At 41.1% G+C, this 21,725-nt stretch overlaps 1 protein-coding gene across 1 annotated transcript in view; it reads left to right on the plus strand.

Annotated features, from left to right (window-relative positions):
- Positions 1–9,996, plus strand: part of DRC8 (dynein regulatory complex subunit 8) — a 32,805-nt gene extending 22,809 nt beyond the window's left edge. The window contains exons 3-7 of the mRNA XM_075146578.1: positions 1,328–1,400; positions 6,142–6,221; positions 8,111–8,153; positions 8,254–8,320; positions 9,354–9,996. Of these exons, the coding sequence (XP_075002679.1) occupies positions 1,328–1,400; positions 6,142–6,221; positions 8,111–8,153; positions 8,254–8,320; positions 9,354–9,469 (379 nt within the window). The 3' untranslated portion in view covers positions 9,470–9,996. The remainder of the gene's footprint in view (positions 1–1,327; positions 1,401–6,141; positions 6,222–8,110; positions 8,154–8,253; positions 8,321–9,353) is intronic.
- Positions 9,997–21,725: the final 11,729 nt, after the last annotated feature.

The raw sequence follows: 21,725 nt of genomic DNA on the forward strand, positions 1-21,725 counted from the left end.
GAATATTTACAAGTATCTTCTAGCTGGAAAAGATGAGGGAGTGCAGGAGTGAGAGCATCAAATACAGTATACCCAGACTAGAAATAGGATGCATGGACAAGGATTATAAAAATACGACTAAATGTCTGACCTCCAGAGGCCAATGGCCAAACTTCCACTCACATCCACAGGAGGCAAGGTTTCACTGAGCCATTTGAGCAGATGGCTTCTTTTCATAACAACTGTATATGTGGGACTGTGTTTTGGTTTTTAACTATTTTTGTGCAGCCAGCCTTTTCCTCTCTTTTGTCTATTCTAGTGCTTCTCGCATGTTTTCAATCAGAATTGGAGCTCCTTGGGACCTGTCTGAGGAGGCCAAAGACTGACCTGTATAATTTTACGTGTGCTTGGTGTGCCACTTTGAGGCCTTACTGTTGTAAGATGATTTTACAAAGGTCGTTGCTTCTTGTATCTACCATTTTTATTAGGCAATCTATTTTCTCCACCAAATGTACTGGTGAAGATGAGGAAACCACAGAGGTTTAAATCATGGGAACCACCAGCGCTGTGGATACTTACTCAAATGTGCTTGAATTTCTGTGTTGTAGAATTAGACTTAAAATCACAAGCAATATTGATGCTTCTGTTACTTTGTTTTCCATCATACCATAAATCTCATTAGTACTCTTTTTTACAGCTTTTCAGTACTCTTGCATCTAGTTTGTGATGTTGTTCGTCTTTAACTTTTTTGAGGCATTGCCATTTTGGTCAGAATTTTATTTAGAGCCTCGGAACAACTGCACCAGGTTCAGCAGTAAATGCAAGCTATGAATATATTTTGCAGCATAAACAGTGTGGTGATAAGCCAGTGTATTGGTCTGTTTGACTCTTTCAGAGCACAGCAGGGGCATAGCAGGGCTGCCTCCTTCCTGACCTTTTGTAATTGTTCTTTCCAGCAGTTAGAATTTGCATCTTTATAGTATGTAATGTAAACATATAGGTTTCAAAGTGTTTTATTAACTATATAAATGTAGACTTTACTGAAATTAAGCTTAACAATTACAAGACAGCAGTTGAAAAGTAATCTGCACACAGTACACTGCAATGGTAAAGAATTTTTGGGGAAAGTCACAAGGGCAATTATACTCTTCCAAAAAGCTACAGAGTATTTAATGTCTGTAAAAATAGACATTGCTTACTGAGACATCATCTTAAAAGTCCACATACATGTGCTTATGTGCTTGTACATGCACACTCCTGTACGCAAGCTCTGAGCTGGTATCTGGATTCTCCACAGACACTCTTGTATTGCAGATTTACTGACAAAGATGTTCGTTCTTTCTTTCAGAGAGATTGGGTCAATTGTCAGGTCACTGGGTTGCTTCCCTACTGAGGCAGAACTACATGAACTGCTTGCAAAGGTAAATGTTTAGACTTTATGTATTTTTTTCAGTCTTAAACTTGCACAAGTTTGGCCCTTCTGCCTTGCTGTGTGGGAAACCTAACCCCTTTTCCCAGCGGTTGGAAGTGTCATGGAAGTGATTCAGGCAGGCAGGCAGTCTCTCAGGTTGCGCTGAAGCAAGCCTTTAGGCTGGTGAGGTAACAACATTGATGGGTTAAAATGAGGAGTCTTTGACTCTCTTTTACCCCAGAAGGTCACTGTAACATTGTGCCAAGGTGGAGGGGCGTTTACAGAAAATGGAGGAAAAAATTGTTTTGGCTGATGAAAAAGAATGTCCTAAACCTCAGTCGGATTAGGATATCCAAACCCTAACCATCTCACTCTTCTGGACACATCATGGGCACACACTGATGTTTAAGTAATAAAAATTAGTTCTTGAGCAGGTGTTAAAATTATACATCAAATTCCAAAAATACACAGAGGGAAGACCTGCTACGTTTTTTCTGTGGGTCCCGTTATTGCTGTCTTGTAGCTAGACCTCTCAACTTTCTGTCCCTCCTGAGATCTCTCCCAGTCTTGAGATTTCTCAGTTATAGATAAGTAATCTTTTCTTACTTGATTGCTTAAGCCTATAAATCAGAATTCAGACATAAAACCTTGCAAGACCTAGCGAGGGGGAGGAGACCTCCCATTCTCCCAGTGATACGCAGGGGTAAGGAACTTCAGTCACATTTCTCCACAGTTTTTTTCCTACACTAATTTTTGTCTCCTTACCTCATGCTTGTAATAGAAAGGATGGTGTGGTGGTGCCTTGGCAGGGTATGGTTAATAAATGGGACAAAAAAGTGGGAAAAAGACTTGACGTTCTTTTAGCAAATGTATATGCTGCCTTAAGGAATGGAAGATGTTGGGACTGAGAGGTGAGGGAAGGATTTTTCTCATTTTCATGTATAGGTCAGGATACTGGGAATTGATCTCTCACTCTTTTCTTCCTGTCCCCAACAAAAATTTGGATGGTTGCAGTAGTAGTCTCTCCTCAGTAGCCTCGTCTGGTCTCTTGTAGATCAGAATTTAGCATAAGAAATCTTGTGCTACGTCTTGTGAAAATGACGCAGCTGCTTCAGATGAGGAAGTGCAAAGAACCATCAGAGGAGAAAGATCTTTTAACATGATACTGCAATCTGTCTGCACTGTTTCTGTACTCTCAGTACCAGATTGTCCCAGCTCCCACTGACAAACAAGACAAAATGGAAAAAGAAATTATGGTGCTTAATATAGATGATATTTTTAGTGGCCCACAGAGATTTTTGTTTGCAGCAAATGAACAGTGCAACTGACTCAAGATACAGAATTGAGAAAAGGAAGGGGATGCTTCGACCCCCCCTCCCGGAGTCCAGGGGAACCAGGAGAGTTTAAGGCCTGCCTCCCCCTCCCAAAGAGATTGAACTTACTTTTTTTTTTCCCCCCAATTTTCAGCATTACTGAAAATTTGAGATAAGTAATACATAACAAAGCACAATGCAATGCAGCTATGAGGCGGAAGATTCTTGAGATACAACAGTATAACATGTATGCAATTGTTGATTATAAGAATATTAAATTAAAGTACAAATACTGCAAGAAGAAAAAATACATTCAAGAGTAATGGTTAACCTTAAAGAACACTGAACTGGAAGTTAGATCTCAAAGAAGGTTTCATGGTGTCTGTAAATGAAACCTCGGCATAGGTTTAGTACCAGAAGAACACTATCTTCTTGCAGAACCGTTAATGTATTACATTAATCACTAATATATCTTAATTTGTATAAGATACCATTACCATTGACTGTGATAATACCATTTTATCTTAATCTAGATAAAGTAAAATTGTCTCTGTTGGCTGGTTTGTAACCAAGCTATTTCCCCAGTATTTTTGCCCATTGTAAGCTGTGGTTCATTTCTGTTTCTCACTACTTGTGTCTCTCAGTCATCTGTCTTCCTATTAGCCTTATTGTATCTAAACTAGCATATGTTGCGTTCAAATAATTCCTCTCTGCCAAATTAGCATTCATATAATTATTTTATCCCTAAAAATTATCATATACTGTTTCCTATATTGCCTTATGCTAAATGCTGTACTTAGTATCATATCTTTAGGCCTACTTACAAAGTTGAGATTAAATGATAAGCCTAGAGATGGTGAAAGCTAATCTGAGGGCTACTACAATGCCTGGAGTTTGAAATCCCAGGTTCAGTGCACTGCTCTGCTACAGATCGCCTGGATAACTCTGGAAGGTGTTTTTGTTTCTTTGTGACTCAAGTGCCCAAATGTTACATGGACAGTAATAGTATGGCTGTGAGAGTAGAGATATGAAACATAACGAATGCTACAGTACAGTTGTTATGGGAGCTGTGGATGTACCCAAAGGAAAGAGACATACAAAACTCACAGAGTTTGAACAAGCAAATACTGTTATTGTCACAGCCACTGTGAAAAGGGGAGGAATTACAGAAAAAAGAAAACATCAATGGGAAATGAGGTATAGAGTAGGAGTGAGCATGAGGAAGAGTAAGAGGATACATATACCTACAAATCTGAATACTTAGGGACTTAGGCGAGGTTAATATATTCAATTTACTCACATATCTACCCGATGTTAGAAATAGGATTAATTTTAACAGTTCAAGATATTGCTGGGCCTGCAGAGCCACTGAAGTGGAAGCTGTTCTTTCCAGGTCAGAGGAAACTGAGGTTGCTCATCACCTCCCAGGACTAGGTCCATTGTCAGGAAGGTCACACAGTTTCTTCCACAGACTGCTTTCTGAAGGCAAAATACAAATAGCACACCAACAAAAAGAGGCAAATCTGGATGATATTTGTCAGTGAGGGCTGACAATTTCACAGGTATTTGTTACATTGAGCTCTGAAGTGGTCATTGCTGGTAAGTTCCAATATGAAAATTAGGATGACCTTCAACTGTTTGGATGAGGAGATCAAATGTTTTTTGGCTCTTAAACATGGTTTATATAACTTATCATCCTCATGGATGTTTTGGGTCCTTGCTTTTGGTTGTTCTGCTTAATATAAGACACATCTATCTATTTCTGATAAACAGCTACCATATTTCTTTTTCTGTCTCTGTGGACTTCTGACCTAATACTAGTTGAAGCACAGATGTTCCCTAAAACATCCTGTGTACTTATACATCCCAGTATTTGTGATGCATGGAATAGTTCAGTGTATTGGCTAACTGTTATGTCACTGGAAAGAAGTTAAGTTTTGCCAGGTATTTTGTTACATCTTTTCAATCAAGCAAGCAGTAAAGCAAATGATTCTGTAATCGTAAAAGGTACCATTTGATTTACTATGAAGCATGCCACAGCTTCATTTCCTTGCTAAAGATCTCTTCCACTAGGCTTACCAAACAGAAGGGAAAAAGTGCTTTTTCAAGCCAATTTCCACTCTAAAGCAGCAAGAGGTGGTGGCTGCGTGCTTTTAGCAACCAAAACCTTTCAAGAGCTCCGGAAAAGAGTATGCAGCAGCAGTTGCATTTAAGCAACTGGATGTATCAGGCATCACCCCAGCTCTGACCCAGCTCCCAACAGGAAGATTTCTTATTTCATCTTTTCCTGGCTCAGTTAGGAAATTTCAGATCAGTGCCTATTTGAGTATTCTTTCAATCTGAGCTGTGTCTTGGAGAGCCTGGCAAGGTGTCGCTGCTGCCATGTGAGACCACAAGGCATGCATCCAGTTTCAACACAGACAGGAACAGGCTAGCTCCATTAAGAGGCCTCCTTTTGGGAGTAAAACTTGAAATTTTCAGGGAAGGGATGCTCCCTGATGATAGGGAGCAGTTTTTACCATGCTGCTCATCTCCTGTGGAAGTATAGGAATGCAGTGAGAATGCGGCTAGAAGTCCCGGATGTTTTGGGACTAATCTGTTAATTTGTTTGGGAGGCAAAGGGAAGCTTTTCTTTGTGTAGCATTTTATGGGCTGCCTTATGACTGTTTCAGACTGCCCTGACTCAGTCTGCCTGCCTCTCTGGTCCTTCCCCGGACAACTCTCTCTGGCTCTGAAACATGTGGAGGCAACAAGTTCCATCCTTGAGGTGTCCTAGACTGGGGCTATGTCCAAACTAGCACATTAAATATGCCCAGAAACATCCTTGGGTGTTGAAGCCAGCTGGCACAGAGCAGCTCATGTCTACCCTGGTAAATGTTTTATGCGGAGTGGCTGCACAAAGCAGCCTGCTGGAGAACGGTCCCTAAGGTCCGATCCAGGCCTGGTGACTGCGGGGGGGAGCATTAGGTGGCACAGGCCAAAATCATGCCAGGGAACATGCTAAAGGTTTGCTGTTACAGGTGGTCACATTACACTGCTTGGGGATGCTCCAGGTCCTGCTAGACTTTACTAGTATGAATGCAGTCTGAATGTTTAAACCTCTGCTGAGTTATTGTGGAAGATAAGATCAGTTACTAGGCGTCCGGTTCCTTTGCAGAAATGGTTTCTAAGCACAAGAGGGCAATATTGAGTTGTTGAAAGTGTCTATAATAGCAGGCCTGTATTTTGCCTGGGGTATTATTTCTTCCTCTAATTTCTTTCTATTTGATCACAAGCATTTCACTCACATGTTATGGTGCCATGTGATACTAAAAACCTGATATAAACATTCAAAGTCTAACTCTGTAATTTTAATGCAGGAACCACCCCAATTTTCTGGTTTTCATATTAGTTTGCTAATGAGTCCTATAACCTGCCATACTTAAGTTTTATTTTTAGGTAGAAGAAGAAGAACCGACTGGATACATTCATCTGGAAAAATTTCTTCCAGTCATGACAAAAGTACTACTCGACAGAAGGTAATGGAAAGTGGATTTTTTGTGTCTGTAGTTTATTCCAGATTGACAGGGTTGATTCTGAATAAATATATCTACAGTAATTTAGTGTAACTGGAAGAAGTACAGATTTTTTTTGTTATTTAAACTCAGTTTACATTAGCTTGATAGGTTTTGTTTGAAAATTACTTGTCTACATAAAATTATGTTGTACGGATGATATAAATAATAACAGCTTATAATAATGAATTGTGATAATGTGTAGCTTTTGTATTTTTAATGTGAATCAGAATTAACTTGCTATTCAACATGTTTTGTGCATCTCTGAAATATTTTATATGCAAATTAAGGTCATAACCATTACTTTCTCTGAACATGTGAGTTACACTTACTGAGAAGCACAGTCTGTTACAGTGTATTTTTAACAAGTTGTATAAATCAGCTTCATGTTAATGTCTCAAAATGACTGCCAGGTACAGTTGAATGTACACAATTAGCACTCTAAAAGACTGCAGATCTAAAAGTCTAGAACAAAAACGCTGTTCATTATTCAAAGGTACATAGAAATTTTTACATGTACACAGGAACTTGTGCTATTTTGATATTTTGCACTAAAAGCAAGAATATTTATAGGGAATTTATCTTTCTTTTTAAAGATGGTAGCCAAGGGGAGACTCAGTCTTGTCCAATACTGGGAAGTTATTTTACACGCAGAGGGCCTTTGGTAGGAGAGTGTTCTACACATGAAATAGCTATAGGATTTCCCAAAACAGTCTCGCAGCATCCAGAGACAGCGGGGTCCACCTTGGAGCTGTGTTTGAGAGTCTTTGCGCCTGTGCCCGGACACGGACCAGCCATCAGTGTTTGGGTCCCGGTGTGCCGGCATAGGTGCATTGCCTTCCCAGGTTCCTGCACCTTTGCCTTCTCTGGCCTTCATGGCACATTTCTGGTTCCACACTGATGTTCACCCTTTAACAAAATGAGACCTTGCTGCTCTGGGCTCTCTTCTCCTCCGCCACACCCCCTCCACACAAACATACACACACACACACACACGCACACACGCAAAAACTCCACACACTTTCCCCAGGCTAGTGCAGCCTTGTCAAGACCCACTTTATCTTTTGGGGCACTATGTCCATAGTTCACTTATCCAAGGGCACATGAGATTTGGATCACAAAAAACAAGGCCTCTTCTTAGCACATTTGATTTTTAGATAGTAAAAGAGCAAGGTGGGTCTGGACGAAACAATCAAGCAGTTAGAACCTCCCTGGCTTCAATGTCTTCTCTTTAGTATTCTTGGGGGTTGGTGAGAGTCTGCTGGGATATGGAAGGACTCCATTGCTGCACAGGGCTTCCTTTCCTGCTCTGAAATCAGGCATCCATATGCATGCACACACGTGCCCAGTTCTCCTGTCTCTCTGAAATTGTTAGTGACAGACCTTTTCTTCTATAGCTACCAGCCTCCTTTGCTCATCATCAGCTCATTAGAGTTGATTGTCTGGGACTGTCAAAGTCCCACGAGGTGATCTGTTGCCTAGCTACCAGCGTACCTGGACAAAACTTTGTTTTCTTGGTTTGGCCATCTTCTGTTCCGTGCATTGGCTACGTGGAATGATTCAGCTATTATTGATTCCTACTAACCCACTCAGCCAGCCCAGACATGCAGAAGCCATTCATCTGGCTCCTTAGCCCAAGGAAAATTAAACAGGAGTACAATAAAAGACATAAGAGGTAAAGATATGGACAGTTCCAAAAAGTAAAGCTGGTATTAAATGTTTGATAGGCAAACTTCATAAATTCTCATAGAAAATACGTTTTCCCTTTCCTTTAGTACTCATATTTTATTCTTTCAGATTAATACAGCAGCCTGGCGAACAGTGACTTAATTTTTCTTATTCAATGGTTTCAGCTACCAGCCTATTCCAGAAGATGTTCTTCTACATGCATTTGAGGTCTGTAACTAAATATTGAAGTACCTAATTGTTGGAAAGAAGTTGCTGATTCTTGATTCAATATGGTGAAACCCACAAGTTTTATTCTTTTTCTTTAAAGGCTTTGGATGAGAATAAACGTGGATATATTACTAAAGAGGAGCTGGTCAAATATTTGACTGAAGAAGGTAACATGACTCTTGTAATATCAGTATTTAAGTAAATAAACATTACATGTGTATATGGCACCTTGAGGTCCTCATTCCGCATGCCAGAACTTGTGGGAGTAGATACATTGTCTTCAAACGATACTATTGCCAAGATGAGTGGCTGCAGACTAGAACATTTCACTGGTGAATAATGCAGGGAAAGAACATTTATCTGCCTGCTTGCAGACATTATGAGAGAGAGATTATTATTATTAAGAGTCATAATTCACTCTTGTGTGAATATTTTATGATTCTGTTCACAACTCCGTGCTTCCTAAGGATGTGCCTCTTTTTCTGTCCTCCTGTAAAATTGTAGTTTAGATTTCCAGATGTTTCAGGTAGTTTCAGTGCTCATTCATTCCTATATTATCTTGATCTTAATTCTAGTGCCATATGCAAACAAAGAGATTGAAAGACCAGATTTAAGTTGTATATCATGTAATCCTCAATATCCCTTGAAGAGCCTGCTTTTCTTGCATGGCTGACTCATGCCAGCCTGCCTCAAGTACAAAGCGATGTGCAGGCTTTGCACAAGACCTATCCTCCCCCCCTATGGGGACCTTGTTCTCAAAGAGGGATGCAGTAGGCCATCAGCAGCTTTGAAGCTCCTAAAAGAGAAAAACCAGAAGCCTTTCACGATGTAAATACAAGTGAAAGGATAGCCAAATGAGAGATAGTAATTCTAATGTACACGTTAGAAGAATTCACTCTGACAAAAACGGTTGTTTCGAAATCCACCTGGCAGAGAGGAACAGGCTGTTTTGGAGTCTGTGAACTAAAAGAAGATCAGAAGATCCAGGGCCTCTGTCTCCTTTCCAGCTTGCTTAGACCGGCTTGCTTGGTGTGCAGGACTTACATTGGCAAAAGTGAAGGAATTGGATGCTTAGTATTGCCCCTTTTCTCCTCTGTGTGAGGACTGAAAGGAGATTCTTGCAAGGGAAAAGCAGGGTAATTTACCAGCCCTGAAAAGAATATTTATCAAGACAAAGTGTTATTCTCTACTGTCTTTCAGGTGAGCCCTTTACTCAGGAAGAAATGGAGGATATGCTCTCCATGGCTCTAGATCCAGAAACAAATACTGTTCGCTACAGAGACTACATTTCAATGATGATAGTAGATGAAAGTTAAGATCTTCCCCTATAGTGTTTGAGATGCCTTTTGGTAACAGCAGTGTAGCTTGGCAGTTAGTTGAAATACGTATTTTAAAGTATAACAAAGCTCGGCTTGCGACCTTGTGCTTATAATTAAAATAAAACCTGTGTAGCTATATTTCCTTGGGTTCTGTATACATACTGAAATATATTCACACCTGGAAAAAGAGCTCTTGACAGAAATACTATGTAAGGTCTGGAAAAGAAATCATGGAATTTGGTTTGAAAAATAACAGGAAAAATAATGTTAATGGAGTCAAGAAATGACTTTACAATTGCTCCTGAAAAACTAATGGAAAATGAGACCTGTGAAAGCAGGTAATAAGTAGGTAAGTGAGTACCTTAAGATGACTAAAATTGTGAAGGCATGCTACTAAGGTAAAGCTTTTATATTTAAATGTAATCCCTGTTTGTGTTTAAATAATAAGGCACCAGGTAGGTTACTACTTTTGAAATAATATAATAGATCAAATAAACTTCCTACGATTTCTAGTTTTTGTCAAATATTTGTGCTTTGTTTACTGTAGGCAAATAAACTGGACCAGTTAGTTCCATTTTATGTTACTCAGCCGTTGGCACATGGTATTTTGCTTCCATTTTAAACATACAGGTAACGCTCAAACCATTGCCATAGTCAAATTTACAAACAAAGTAATCCTTGAGAACATTTCTGTTACCATAGGCTGTTCCCCTTTCATAACCAGTTTGAAAGTCAGGAGCTAAAACTGTTCAAAACTTAAGATCATGGAACTGGAATTTGACTTTCATAAACTGATGAAGCACCATTTTTTGAAAGATGTTAGTGTAGAATATGTGTCTCAACTACTCCTGTTTATAAGACCACCACAGACTTCACTGCTCTTCTCATTTCTAGCTTAATTATTTTATTGATTGTTACTGTATTGTTGTCCTTTAACTTGAGTTTGAGCTCTTTCCCCTTGAATTCTTGCCTTGTACATCATCTTCTAACAAGCGACCAGCGGTTGCCCTCAACTGAGGAGGTCTCAGCTCGTAGGAGAAGATTCTGTGGTCTGGTACCCAAGGGCACCGACGTGCACTTTGTGCTCCACACCTTCGACCTCATTTCTGTTTTTCTACTCCCTGTCAAGTTTGGCTTCCTCCTGTACAGTGTCCTACCACTCCTCTGTCTTAACTGCATATCCCAGCTCTGTGTCATCAGCAGACTTCATCAGCTGATGAAATCTGGGGAAGACTGACACACAGAGGCATTGAATGCCTTACCTCCTCCTGTCATGCCCTTCCAGTGGCAGAGCTGAAAGCAGAGCACAGGGCTCCTCACGTCAGGTCTTTTGCTCTACCCATTTGTTTCACTTGAGCTCCAAACTCAGAGGACCTGTGTTCATACACAGCTGCAAGGGAGCTGCTGTGCTTCACAAAGAAGAGATTAGCATGATCTAAATGTGGTGATGGAAGCAATCTAAAAAAGATCATTTTTTAATTCTCTTTTTACTTCTCTAGCCCAAGTTGTCTTTCACTGATATTTTCTTAAACAGTAAGGCAACAAAGAGTTAATGCAGGTAAACAACATTTGCCTAATTCTAAGCTGGGTTTCCATCTGGAAACCATTGTTGCACTGGTCCTAAGACTGCAGTGCACTCTTGTTAACACATTTGCTGTGTATTTCATTTCTTTGTCAGTAAGAATGAAAAACAAAGGTAATCATTAGTGTTATAATGTGTGAAAATACAGGTTTTTGAAGATTAAAGCAAGAACAACAAAGGCTCATTAAGAAAATATATTTTTATTAGCCTTCTTTAGTCTCTCTTTGGAAGCTGAAATTATTTTCCCTAGATGAATCCTTCTTCCGTTTGATATACAGAGTGTTGTACTGGATCTCTAACACAGCTGGCATGAATACAAGTTTCATTCATATTCTGCAGTCTGGGAGCCACTGTCAGCCTCCTCTTGGATGTCAGCAGGAAGATGCTTATTTCAGGAAATCATTTCACAGCTCGCAGTGCTCCAGAGAGAGCACAATTTCTTTCTAGTGGTGCTACCCCAGAGGCCGCCTCAGTGACTGCTGTATCAAACCAGGATGCCCATGTACAACACAGTTACAATTCGTAGTGCAAGATAGGATCTTAACATATATCCTTTGATAATATATATAATTTTTTATCCTACAGTCCTCAAATGCAAGGAAAGAGGGTATTCTGGCAAGTAAGAAGTGTGATTGTTTCTGAATTTATCACACAGTGACTCCTCCAGCCCCGTCTTCTTATACCTGTCCCCAAGAAAGATACGTGCAAATAGGATAGATAAAAGCAAGTTGCAGTCTTCACTTTGGGCATAAGCAACCAAATCCCATTGCCTAGAGAGTTTCCAAACTGGGGGTGGAGGAAGTGTCAAGAACCAATCTCAGACGCTGTAGGATCCTAAAAGCTGAGTGCTCCCTGCCAGCTAGGATCACGTGGCAGTGATCCGACCGGCTTGTGAAGGAGCTGTCCCATGGGTCGCCCCAGAAGCGGCTGAGCAGTACCACACATGACTGTTCCCTTGCCCTTGTCTTTCATGACTCGCCAGCCCCTGCCGTGCCCACCCATCTCCCCGTGGTGGTGGTGGGCTGCATAGGGGACTCTTCGAAGCTCCCTGGGACGGGCTCTCTGAGTGCCCGGCATCTCTGTGCTCTGTGGGGATGAGTAGGGTCCCACACCCTAGCGGGAGGAGAGGAGACTTAGGGAACCATTTTGCCATAACTAAAAAAACCTCTTCGTTTCTAAATTTGAAGGGAGAAATACGTTACTTTGTCCTCGTCTTTGAGGTGGACAAATTGAACTGCTGAGTGGTCTTGAGCTGTCTCTCGCTACATGCCTCTCCTTGCTGGCTGTTTTGCCTCTTCCCTCAAGATCAGGAACCAAGATAAGGGAGTGGATCGCACTGGGAAGCCTCTAGGGAGGAACCAGCCTAGCACCTGGACTAAGTCCACACAGGGAAGCAGAGCCAAGGCTTTGAAGAAACTGGGTTTTTGACCTAGTTGAAGGAGGGAGAGGGAAGAGAACTCATTATCCAGACGTAAAAAAGAAAAGAAAAAGAAGAAATCAAAGAAGCAAACCCTGGAAACCATACAAATACAACTGAATCAGCAGGCTGTTTACATCACTGCTGCAAGTTGTAGGCTGGACAAGACTTCACTTGTTTAAAACTTTAAGTAGGTTCAGCTGTGTCAGGGCATATCTGGTATATAATGGAGACCTTCTCCTCAGTCTTATTGATACTGTGGAGAAATTATTCCAGCTGCTGAACTTGTGTTTGGAAGTCCCGTTGCTCGTATTCCAGGTAATATCCTGTTTTTTATGTTTCCCTCATCAGCTTTGGAGTTGCTTTTCCAAAACACTTTTCTGTCTGCTAGTGACGGTCCCATATATATTCACACCTGAAGGCTTCAACGTTTTCCCATTGCAATGCAAACCAACATGGTATTTACAGTTCTTTTCAACTCTCCACTGACTCTGGGCAGAAACAGAAGTTGCAGGACTTCCTCCACCAAAACGCTAACGGGCCAGCATCAGACCTGGGACTCCAGGAAAGGAACTAGGCTGTTCACCTGTGCACGTCCACCCATGTTCTCACAGAGGTAAGAGCCTGCAAAATGTTCAGGCTCTTACCTCTGTTCAGGCAGCAAGAATTTGCAATATTTTTCCTTCTTTCTCTTGTTTCAGTCTATCTTTTCTCTTGGTTCTCGTATACCTCATTTCATTAATCCAGTGGCACGACAACCTGTGAAGGATGAAAATGCAAGAGAGTTTTGCTCTGCCCCATACGGGTGATGCCCTGCTGCTTGCTCTGACAGCTGTCCATATCAGGGTGTCATTTATCACTGGATCTAGACTTGCTGCCACTGAAATCAGCACTGGCAAAACTCTCATCACAGGTAACAGGAAGAACCTAGGCCTTCGGCTTCAGGGAGGGAGGTGGCTGGGGATGCTGGAGTACAGCCAAGGCTGGAACGGGGACGGGAAGCTATGATTTTTTAAGTCCTGTAATATACTGTTATCTTTGTGTAAAAGGGGGAGTGTAGTCTCGACAGCGAGGCACCAGGTTGGCAGTCAGGTTTCATTCTAGACTTTGTGAGAGGTATTGGGTAAGTCATATAGTCTCTCCCTAGCTGAACTTTCCATCTATAAAGTCAGAGTAATTGGGAGTCAGGAGACAGGGAGTATCTGTCTTGCCTACCCGGACTGTCGACTTTTTGTATCACTAACTCTGATGTTTGCACTGTGTCTGGTACTATGATGTTCTGATCGAAATCAGTCCCTACAGACCTCCCTGTCACATAATTAATGAAGTTCTCAGCCTTCAGGTCTTTTGTTCCAGACTGTACGTTCAGCTCGCCACTTCTAAACAGGTCAGTCTACAGCAAGTGTGTTTGTTTTTCATTGAACACAACTCTGTTTCATAGTGTCTCATGCCATGATAGGTTTGATTGTAAAACTAACGATTCAAACACCTGGTCTTATTGTTGGAGGGTTTTTCGGGCAGGTCAGTACTAGGCATGGGGACTATGCTGATTTAAAAGCTAAATAAAGATGTAGGTTGAAACAAAGCAGATTCTCCTGTTTAACCCATTTTGTATCCCTGGGGCTACCATTTGGCTTAGTATAGTTTTGAAAGCCAAGAAAATGTTATTCATTCTGCTCAAAAGATTGATCACAGCATTTATATCCTGAGGCCCAAATCCTGAAGTCCTTATTCAGACAGAGCTCCCATTGACTTCAAAGGGAGTTCTGTCTGCAGAAGAGCTTCAGAAATAGTGATGTACTGGCTCACAAGGCACGTAAAAACCTTTTAGTCTCTTTAAATGAAGCCTCATCTGTGGAAGATCTAACAGAGATGTACAACCAGCACGCAAGTTGTGTCATTGAAATGACCAAAAGCCTAAAACCATGGGAGTAGGTAGTTAATTCTTGACTACAGTAATGCAAGCAAGCAAGATTCAGCAAGGGTCAGCAGACAGAACTTTTCCATATTGTTCAGAGTACAAAAAGTAAAATCTAGGGATGCTACTACATGGAGGCTTAAAATTACCTCTTCCTGCTGTTATTCTGGAAACACTGCAGCCTTAAAGACACACACATGTTGCTTCTGTGATTTCATAGACTAAAACAATTCCTTTTATCCTGGACTCCAACTATTCCTTTTGGAAGCCCTTTTAGAACAGGCTTCCCTGTTGCAAATACCTGCCTAAATGATAGCATAAAAGGAAACAGTTTGAAATAAGATGTTTCAGGTAGAATAAAGCCTTTGAATATTTGCTGCCAACAGCAGTCTCTTTCCTGCCAAGATAACAGAATCCTTCAGTACAGAACAGGTCCTAAGCTTTGCGTTATGGTATGCAGCCATGTGTTTCTCTAGACACCAGCCTAGTGATTAGAATAATAAAGTGGAGTTCTCAGGATTTCCAGAGGTGTGATTTTGGAGCTGATAATGCAAGAATTTGAAGCTATCTGAGGTCTTCCACATGTGCAAGTTGTCCAAGTTTTATGCATTATAATAGTTTAGGTTTTACAGTGATGGAATACTAAGGATGTGGTGGAGTCCAGACGGAAACTAGTAGCAAAGGCTGAAATTTAGCTTCATTTTAATTTATAGTAACACGGCCAAGAAAATATCAGTAGTTCAACTTTAAGCACATCTTTGTTGAAATATCTATTTGCATAGTGAACTTGCACTCAATAATGCAGAGACAAAACGAACCCCTCCCCAGTAGCCAGTTTTCATATGGTATTAAGTTGTTGCCTTGAGAAGCAATGCCATTCTTCAGAGCAACCTCAAACACAGAGGTGCATTCAAATTTAACTCAAATTTGATGGAAAACTGAGAACCTGTCTCTAGTTCTTTGGGCTTCATCAAAATTGCAGAGGCAGTTTGTTAAGCTAAATATGATGCTTTATCATCAGCTGTTGAGATTAGTAGGGGAGAACTTCCTGAAGAAGTTGTATAACTAGGAGTGGGAGGAAGACCACTCTAAATACAGGGCCTTTGACTCAACCCATTCCTAGAAAGAAAGAAAGAGAAAAAGAAAGAAGAGCTCTGTTGCGCCACCAGAGCCAGAGTTTGTTGACCTTCAGGATACATTATAAGACATGTCTGTTTGCTCAAGATAGCTATTATTCAGTTTACAGAGGCTGGCTTGACTCTGAGGTTTAGCTGTTTGAATGTAGTTTGTTTTTATCGGTAGTTTCCTCTGGCACTTCTCATCGGGAGGCACAATGCGGTGCTGCTGTCATTCACCTTTTTATTACAGTAGCCCTACGACGCTCAAATCGGGAACAGTGTGTGCTCTAAAAAAACCCAACTATCTAATCTAAAACCATCTATGATGAAAAGCAGGACACACACACAATAAAAGCAGTTACATACTCTTTTTATAGTTTTTTAATTAATTATTATGTTTTACAATTTATATAAACAAGCTACGAGTTTCCTCTGTTGCTCCTTTGCCAAGACAGGTTTCTTTTTGATGTCACACCAAAGTACATATCCTGAAAGCATCTGTAAAAATGCACTGGAAACAGAGGTAAAAGGAACTGTTGAAAGCATGTAACCATTGATTTTACACCGATATGAAGAAAGAGGTTCTTCCTCTTCATTTCCTATTGGCAATGTGCTGTTGCGTTTTCAGGATGTTCTCACAGAAATCTTGTGACTCCGTGGGGTAGAACTGAGAGGCCATGAAGAAAGGGGGCATGTGGAAATGTGTCCTTTGGATTTTCTCGTATAAATGACTGAAACTTTTTTTTTTTCATTTTCCAAACCATGAAGGGATGCAATGTCTTTTGGCAAAATAGTATAACACAAGATGCGCTTGTTGGTGAGATCTCTGCTTTCCTCTTCGAAAATGTACCACCTCTCTAGCATAACACAGTGGATTAGTTGGGGTAGGGGATCTTTCTCAGGAACTTACTCTTTAAAACAGGTAAATGAACACCAGGGAGAGTAGCTAAAAAAAAAGAGTAAGAGATAAATCTCTTCATATGGACTTTTCTAATTGCCAAGGGCACATCCTGTCTGGCAGAGATGATTTAGCAATACCCACTGAGACGATGAGCTCCAGCAGGCAGAGGGGAATAATGCTAACTCTTCTTTTGGATCGGATGGAAGGATTTTAACAAGGGATTCTCACAAGCCCCATAAGCTTTCTCTGTAGCATCCTTATTTCAGAACCTGGCCACTTGGTGTTGGGAGGGAAGGACCATTTAAATGTTCTGAGAGTGGTCTATACCCACAGACATTAGTCCCACTTTGGAAGCCATGCTAGCAAGCCTTTGACGGCCAGAAACCATCGCTCCCATAGGAGGCAACATCAGCTGCAAGCATACAGCTATGAAAAGAAGAGAAAGACTCTTCTGTTTTCTCAGGATAATGCAGAAGTTGAACATCTTTGCTCACTGGGGAAGCAAAGGCTTTACAGTGATACAGTCACAAGGGGAAATGATGAATGATAAAATGCAGACATTTGGGACAAACATAGGATTAGAAAAAGTGATCTACAGGTAAATGTGTTTTTTGCCTCACCTTTTACATGCAAAGTTCACACGCAAGATAGCTAATGTCAATCATGCTCTGTACTACTACATGCTTACAAAAAGGTGAGCTCAGAAAAAACATTTAAATTCAGAGAACAAATTCTTCATGCACAAATCAAGATGGGCAGTGAAGTCAAACTAAGTGACAAGGACTTGCCAAGTAGGGTCCCTACAAAATGAGAAGAACCAACACCTGCATTCAAAGACTGAGACACACAGAGGAACAGTGGCTGCCTGGGCTTATATGACAACTTCAAGAGATCAATAACCATGGAAACCTCAGTAAAAGGAATGCATCTTCAAGGAAATTCAGAAGACAGAGGAAGAAATGGTAACTGGAGAACCCTTCAGAGGCAAAAATACAGGTATTCCCCCCTCCAGAGATGCTTGTGGTACAAACAGTTTTTATTTTTAAACAAAATACGTTCTCACTGGCATCTATGAGAAACTATTTGGCACAAAGGTTTTGTAATACCTCTTTTATAAGTTGTCACATTTCTGAATTTGTGAAGGCCCTGGTTTTAGAAGCTTACGGTCAAACTCACTCTCAGTTTTCATTTAAACAAGAAATAGGAAATAATCTGCCTTCCTCACTTCTGGCAATAGCTTCAAAAATAATAAAACCAATCTGAAATTAAGTAGCTCTGGAAGACTATAGCATGCCTTTCTAACTGTATTTAATGTGTGTTGTACTGTTCTTTGTCAGAAGCCAAATTCTGATTAGTGCTGTTCAAATATGATTCTTTTTTCTATAATCAGTGAGGCCCACGAGGTACACCAGCAGAACTACAGGTAAATAGTGGTGGGAAAAACCAAGAGCGTTCTCATGCACCCGCAGAAAGCTTGCCTGGCCTTTCAAACAGCTGGCTGAGGACCAGATCTATGCATCAGCTAATGAATGCATCTCAAGAAGCAAGAGAAGAAACAATGCATTCATCACTGCTAAAATTTAACTTTGTAACTTACCTTTTGGCAATGAAAATTCATAACAAGGATAATAAAAAGGGCAACAGAGGAACATTCTTTCCCTTTCTCTATTGGAATTACCTGCTGTTTGTCCAGCACTCATGTGCACCCAGTCGAGACCAGCAAGTTCACTTTCCTTTTGTAATGCTCTGAACCAGATATAAACCATAAGGTAAAACTCCTGCACTAAACTTCTGCTCTGCCGATGAAGTCTTTAAGCCTTGCAATATTTGTTTAAGAACAACAGATAAGATTCTGTTTGCAGGGCATTTTTTGGATAATAGGTGGAATAAATAAATTTGTTCAGAAATGGCTGTCTTCAGTCCCTGCTGATCAATGAGTGTTTCTCTGAGTGGCATTTACAGATCATCACTGTTCCCCACCTGGGGAGAAAGCCTTGCTGTGTCCCCTTACAGCCCCACCACAGCTGCCCCAGCAGACTCCCATTGGTGAAAGCAGCCCCCAGCTTTCATACTGCCACTGCTGCTTCACTGACAACAGAAACATGAACTATATCAAAGAAATTACATTCATGACAGGCCAGGTTGCAGAAAGTCACTCAGGATTGTAAAAATAAGAGAAGCTCTCCACATTCATTACTACCTTCATGTTACCAATAATGTCATTAATCTACTACAATACTCCATAAGGGACCAGCTGTACTGTCCATTAAGTGTCCATCTTACGGTACAGTGGTTTTCATCATCCTTGACCCTCCTGGAAGTATTTAAAAGACGTGTAGATGAGGCGCTTAGGGACATGGTGTAGTGGGCATGGTGGTGTTGGGTTGACAGTTGGACTCGATGATCTTAGAGGTCTTTTCCAACCTTAGTGATTCTATGATTCTATCTGTCCTCACACTGCTGCAGCCAATCATTATTTCCTGCACTGAAAGTTCAGGGGGCAAGCTGTGCCTTCTTCAGCGGTACTTGGATGGGTCAAAAGTTCATATGCAAGAGCATACTTTGACTGCCATCTTCCTCCTCCTGGAGAGAATGCCTCATTCTGCAGGGGTTCTGGTGGCGTCAACAGCATATTTTGGATGCCTGCTAATTACAGAAATCTGTAGATCCGCCACGCACTGCTACATTCACAGATTAGAAATGGTTTCCATTTTTGCAGAACAGTCCTTCAATTACTCATTAATTGGGGTTCCACGTTCCACTTTCCTCCATGGTCTGTGCTTGCCAATCTAGTCCATGGGTCAAAGGAAGTTATTTCCTTGTAAGCAGAGTTCGTTAAGACAGATTCTTCATATTTATTGCTCTTACTGACATCTTCAAGACCCTAAAAAGAAGTTGGGCCTGAGAAGGAAGAGAGGTAGCCTGGGTCCTTTCTTGCAACAGGTGTGATGTCAAAGTGCACCAGCAAACGAGTCTCATTGAGATGCCACGTCCTGGCGCCAACCACTTGGCAGATATTGTGAACAAGAAAATGCAGACCCTGTTTAAAAGTAAGGAACTTCTTACCTGCTTGAAGAAGGCATGCAGAAGAATTTCAGGATTAGTCTTGTGCTGCATGAAAAAAGAAGTCTGTGTGCTTGTGATGTATGCAAATTATCCTCATTTATGAAGACAAGAGCTGAAGGTTCTTGAGTTTTAAGGATTGCTGTTATCAGTATTCCATGTGGCTAAAGCTTGGAGAGCAATCTTGAATATACAGGATATTGGGTTTAGTTAGCAAACTACCTTCATTTATGTAATCCATTAAAACACCTCCTTGGCCTGTTTGCTCAAAGGAATGTGAATTGACCATTATTCAAGACTGGTTTACAGAACCATTATTAGTAATGCTTATAACTAAGAGACGTGTAAAATAACTACTGTTAAGTATCTATAATGATTTCTTGATGCATTTCTTAAAGTTTTAATACCTCCTTAGTAAGTCTGAATACAACTCTAATGCCTAATTAATCCCAGTTTGATTTCATTAGTATGCTATAAACAAAAAGAGCAACAGGTGTCTAGGCAGGTAGGCAGCCTTTATAGTATATAGTTCATCTTAGGAGGAGACATACGTGTTTTTCTTTCAGCACAGAAAATGGTAAACACAGAGATGCACAAAGAAACACGCACACCCACCCTTTGCCAGACTCCTGAATGTCGTCAGGACCTTCCCCTGAAGAAGCCTACAAGCTTGCAGCCTTCATTTTATTGTAATTATTTGTACGTTGTTATTTGCATGGCAATTAGTAATTCTGAAGTTGCCATATGGGACAGAAATTTTGGCAATACTCCTTCTGGTCCCTCTGGAGCTTTCTCCAAACTTTTTAGCAATGAAAATGTTTTCTCTATGATAAATACATCAGCTTGAAGCCCAGATAAGATGAAGATTCTCTGAATGATACAACCTTACATACATTCCTCTCCAGAGGGTGATCCTTACATCAACTCTTACCACCACCCTGAGGCAGAGTGCAGCTTTTCCTAGAAAAAAAAGTCAGAATCACTACATTCTTCCTTTTCTGTTTTAAGTAGGCCTAGCATGCTACAGAAACACTCCATTTCTCTTGAGATGTTCCACTCACTGGTACTGGTTTGTTTATTTATTTGTGTGTAAACAACCTTTATAGAACATGCCTCCCAGGCTTGCAGTATCTCCTCCACCTAGCAAAGACACCATCGTCCTAGAAAGTGTAAATAACATGGGAGCAAACACCAGCCTCCCACTGCCAACAGGAACACAGATCAATACAAAATCACCTGAGCCTTCGGGATCCAAAGGCATCCTCTCCTCAGGCCGCCTCCTCCCCAGCCCCACTCTGTGCCTGTTAGTGAATAATGAAGCCCCAGCTGCTCCCAGCAGTGCGGGATGGCATCCCATACACGTTCACAAACACAGAGATTTGCCAGCTCCAGGGCACAGATTCTAGCTCTTGTGGACAAAAGGCCTGTTTCAGTTTGCAGTCTCATTAGAGAAGTAATTGTGAACATACTGGCACTCAAGGCTTCTCAGTAAACACTCAAATTATTAACAAGTGCCCTCACCTAGCAATGTTCATCCCAGAATATTGGTCTGTACTTTCAGACGGGACCAGCCTCAACTGTGACTGCAGCACACCGCATTTTCATACTGAATACCTGGCTACTGTCCAAAACTCCTTGGTCACAGAATGGCAGTGTGACTCTCCTGCAGCATCAGCCACTTTCCAGGTTCTCACCCTGCCGGTGCTAGGAGATTTGGACCAAATTAGTGACTGTAAATTGATGTCGTTGCATACTGCAGATCAGACATCACGCAATGAATTCAGTGGTGAGGTTCGCACTGGTTACAATGCTCAATAAGGCTAATATTGAACATTTCTTTAATATGGACAAGGCTAAACAACCAAATAAAAATGTAGGCCATTATAAATACTCTGAAGCCTTGTCTATGCATAAAAAGACATACGATGGGTCTGAAGAGAGGGAAGACTCTGGGAAAGATGCTGCGAGGAGCAGTGGGGACAGACTAAGAGTGCTAACCTCCTCCTCCACCGGCACAGTTGTTTGCAAAGTATTCATCTTTCTACAGTGCAGTTACAGCTGCTATGTTAAATTGGCTTTGTCAGACTGATGAAGCTTTATGTCTGAGCATTGCTACCAGCTTAAAGCTGGCGCTTTCCAGTTCAACTTGCACCTGCTCACAAGGGTATAAGCTAAATGGGTGTAACCAGTAAAAGGAGCTTTAAATCCAAGCAAATAACCATCTAAGAAGGTCACGCTGATTTCATTAAGGCAA

Source organism: Calonectris borealis, chromosome 3, assembly GCF_964195595.1.
Source record: "Calonectris borealis chromosome 3, bCalBor7.hap1.2, whole genome shotgun sequence".
NCBI lineage: Eukaryota > Metazoa > Chordata > Aves > Procellariiformes > Procellariidae > Calonectris > Calonectris borealis.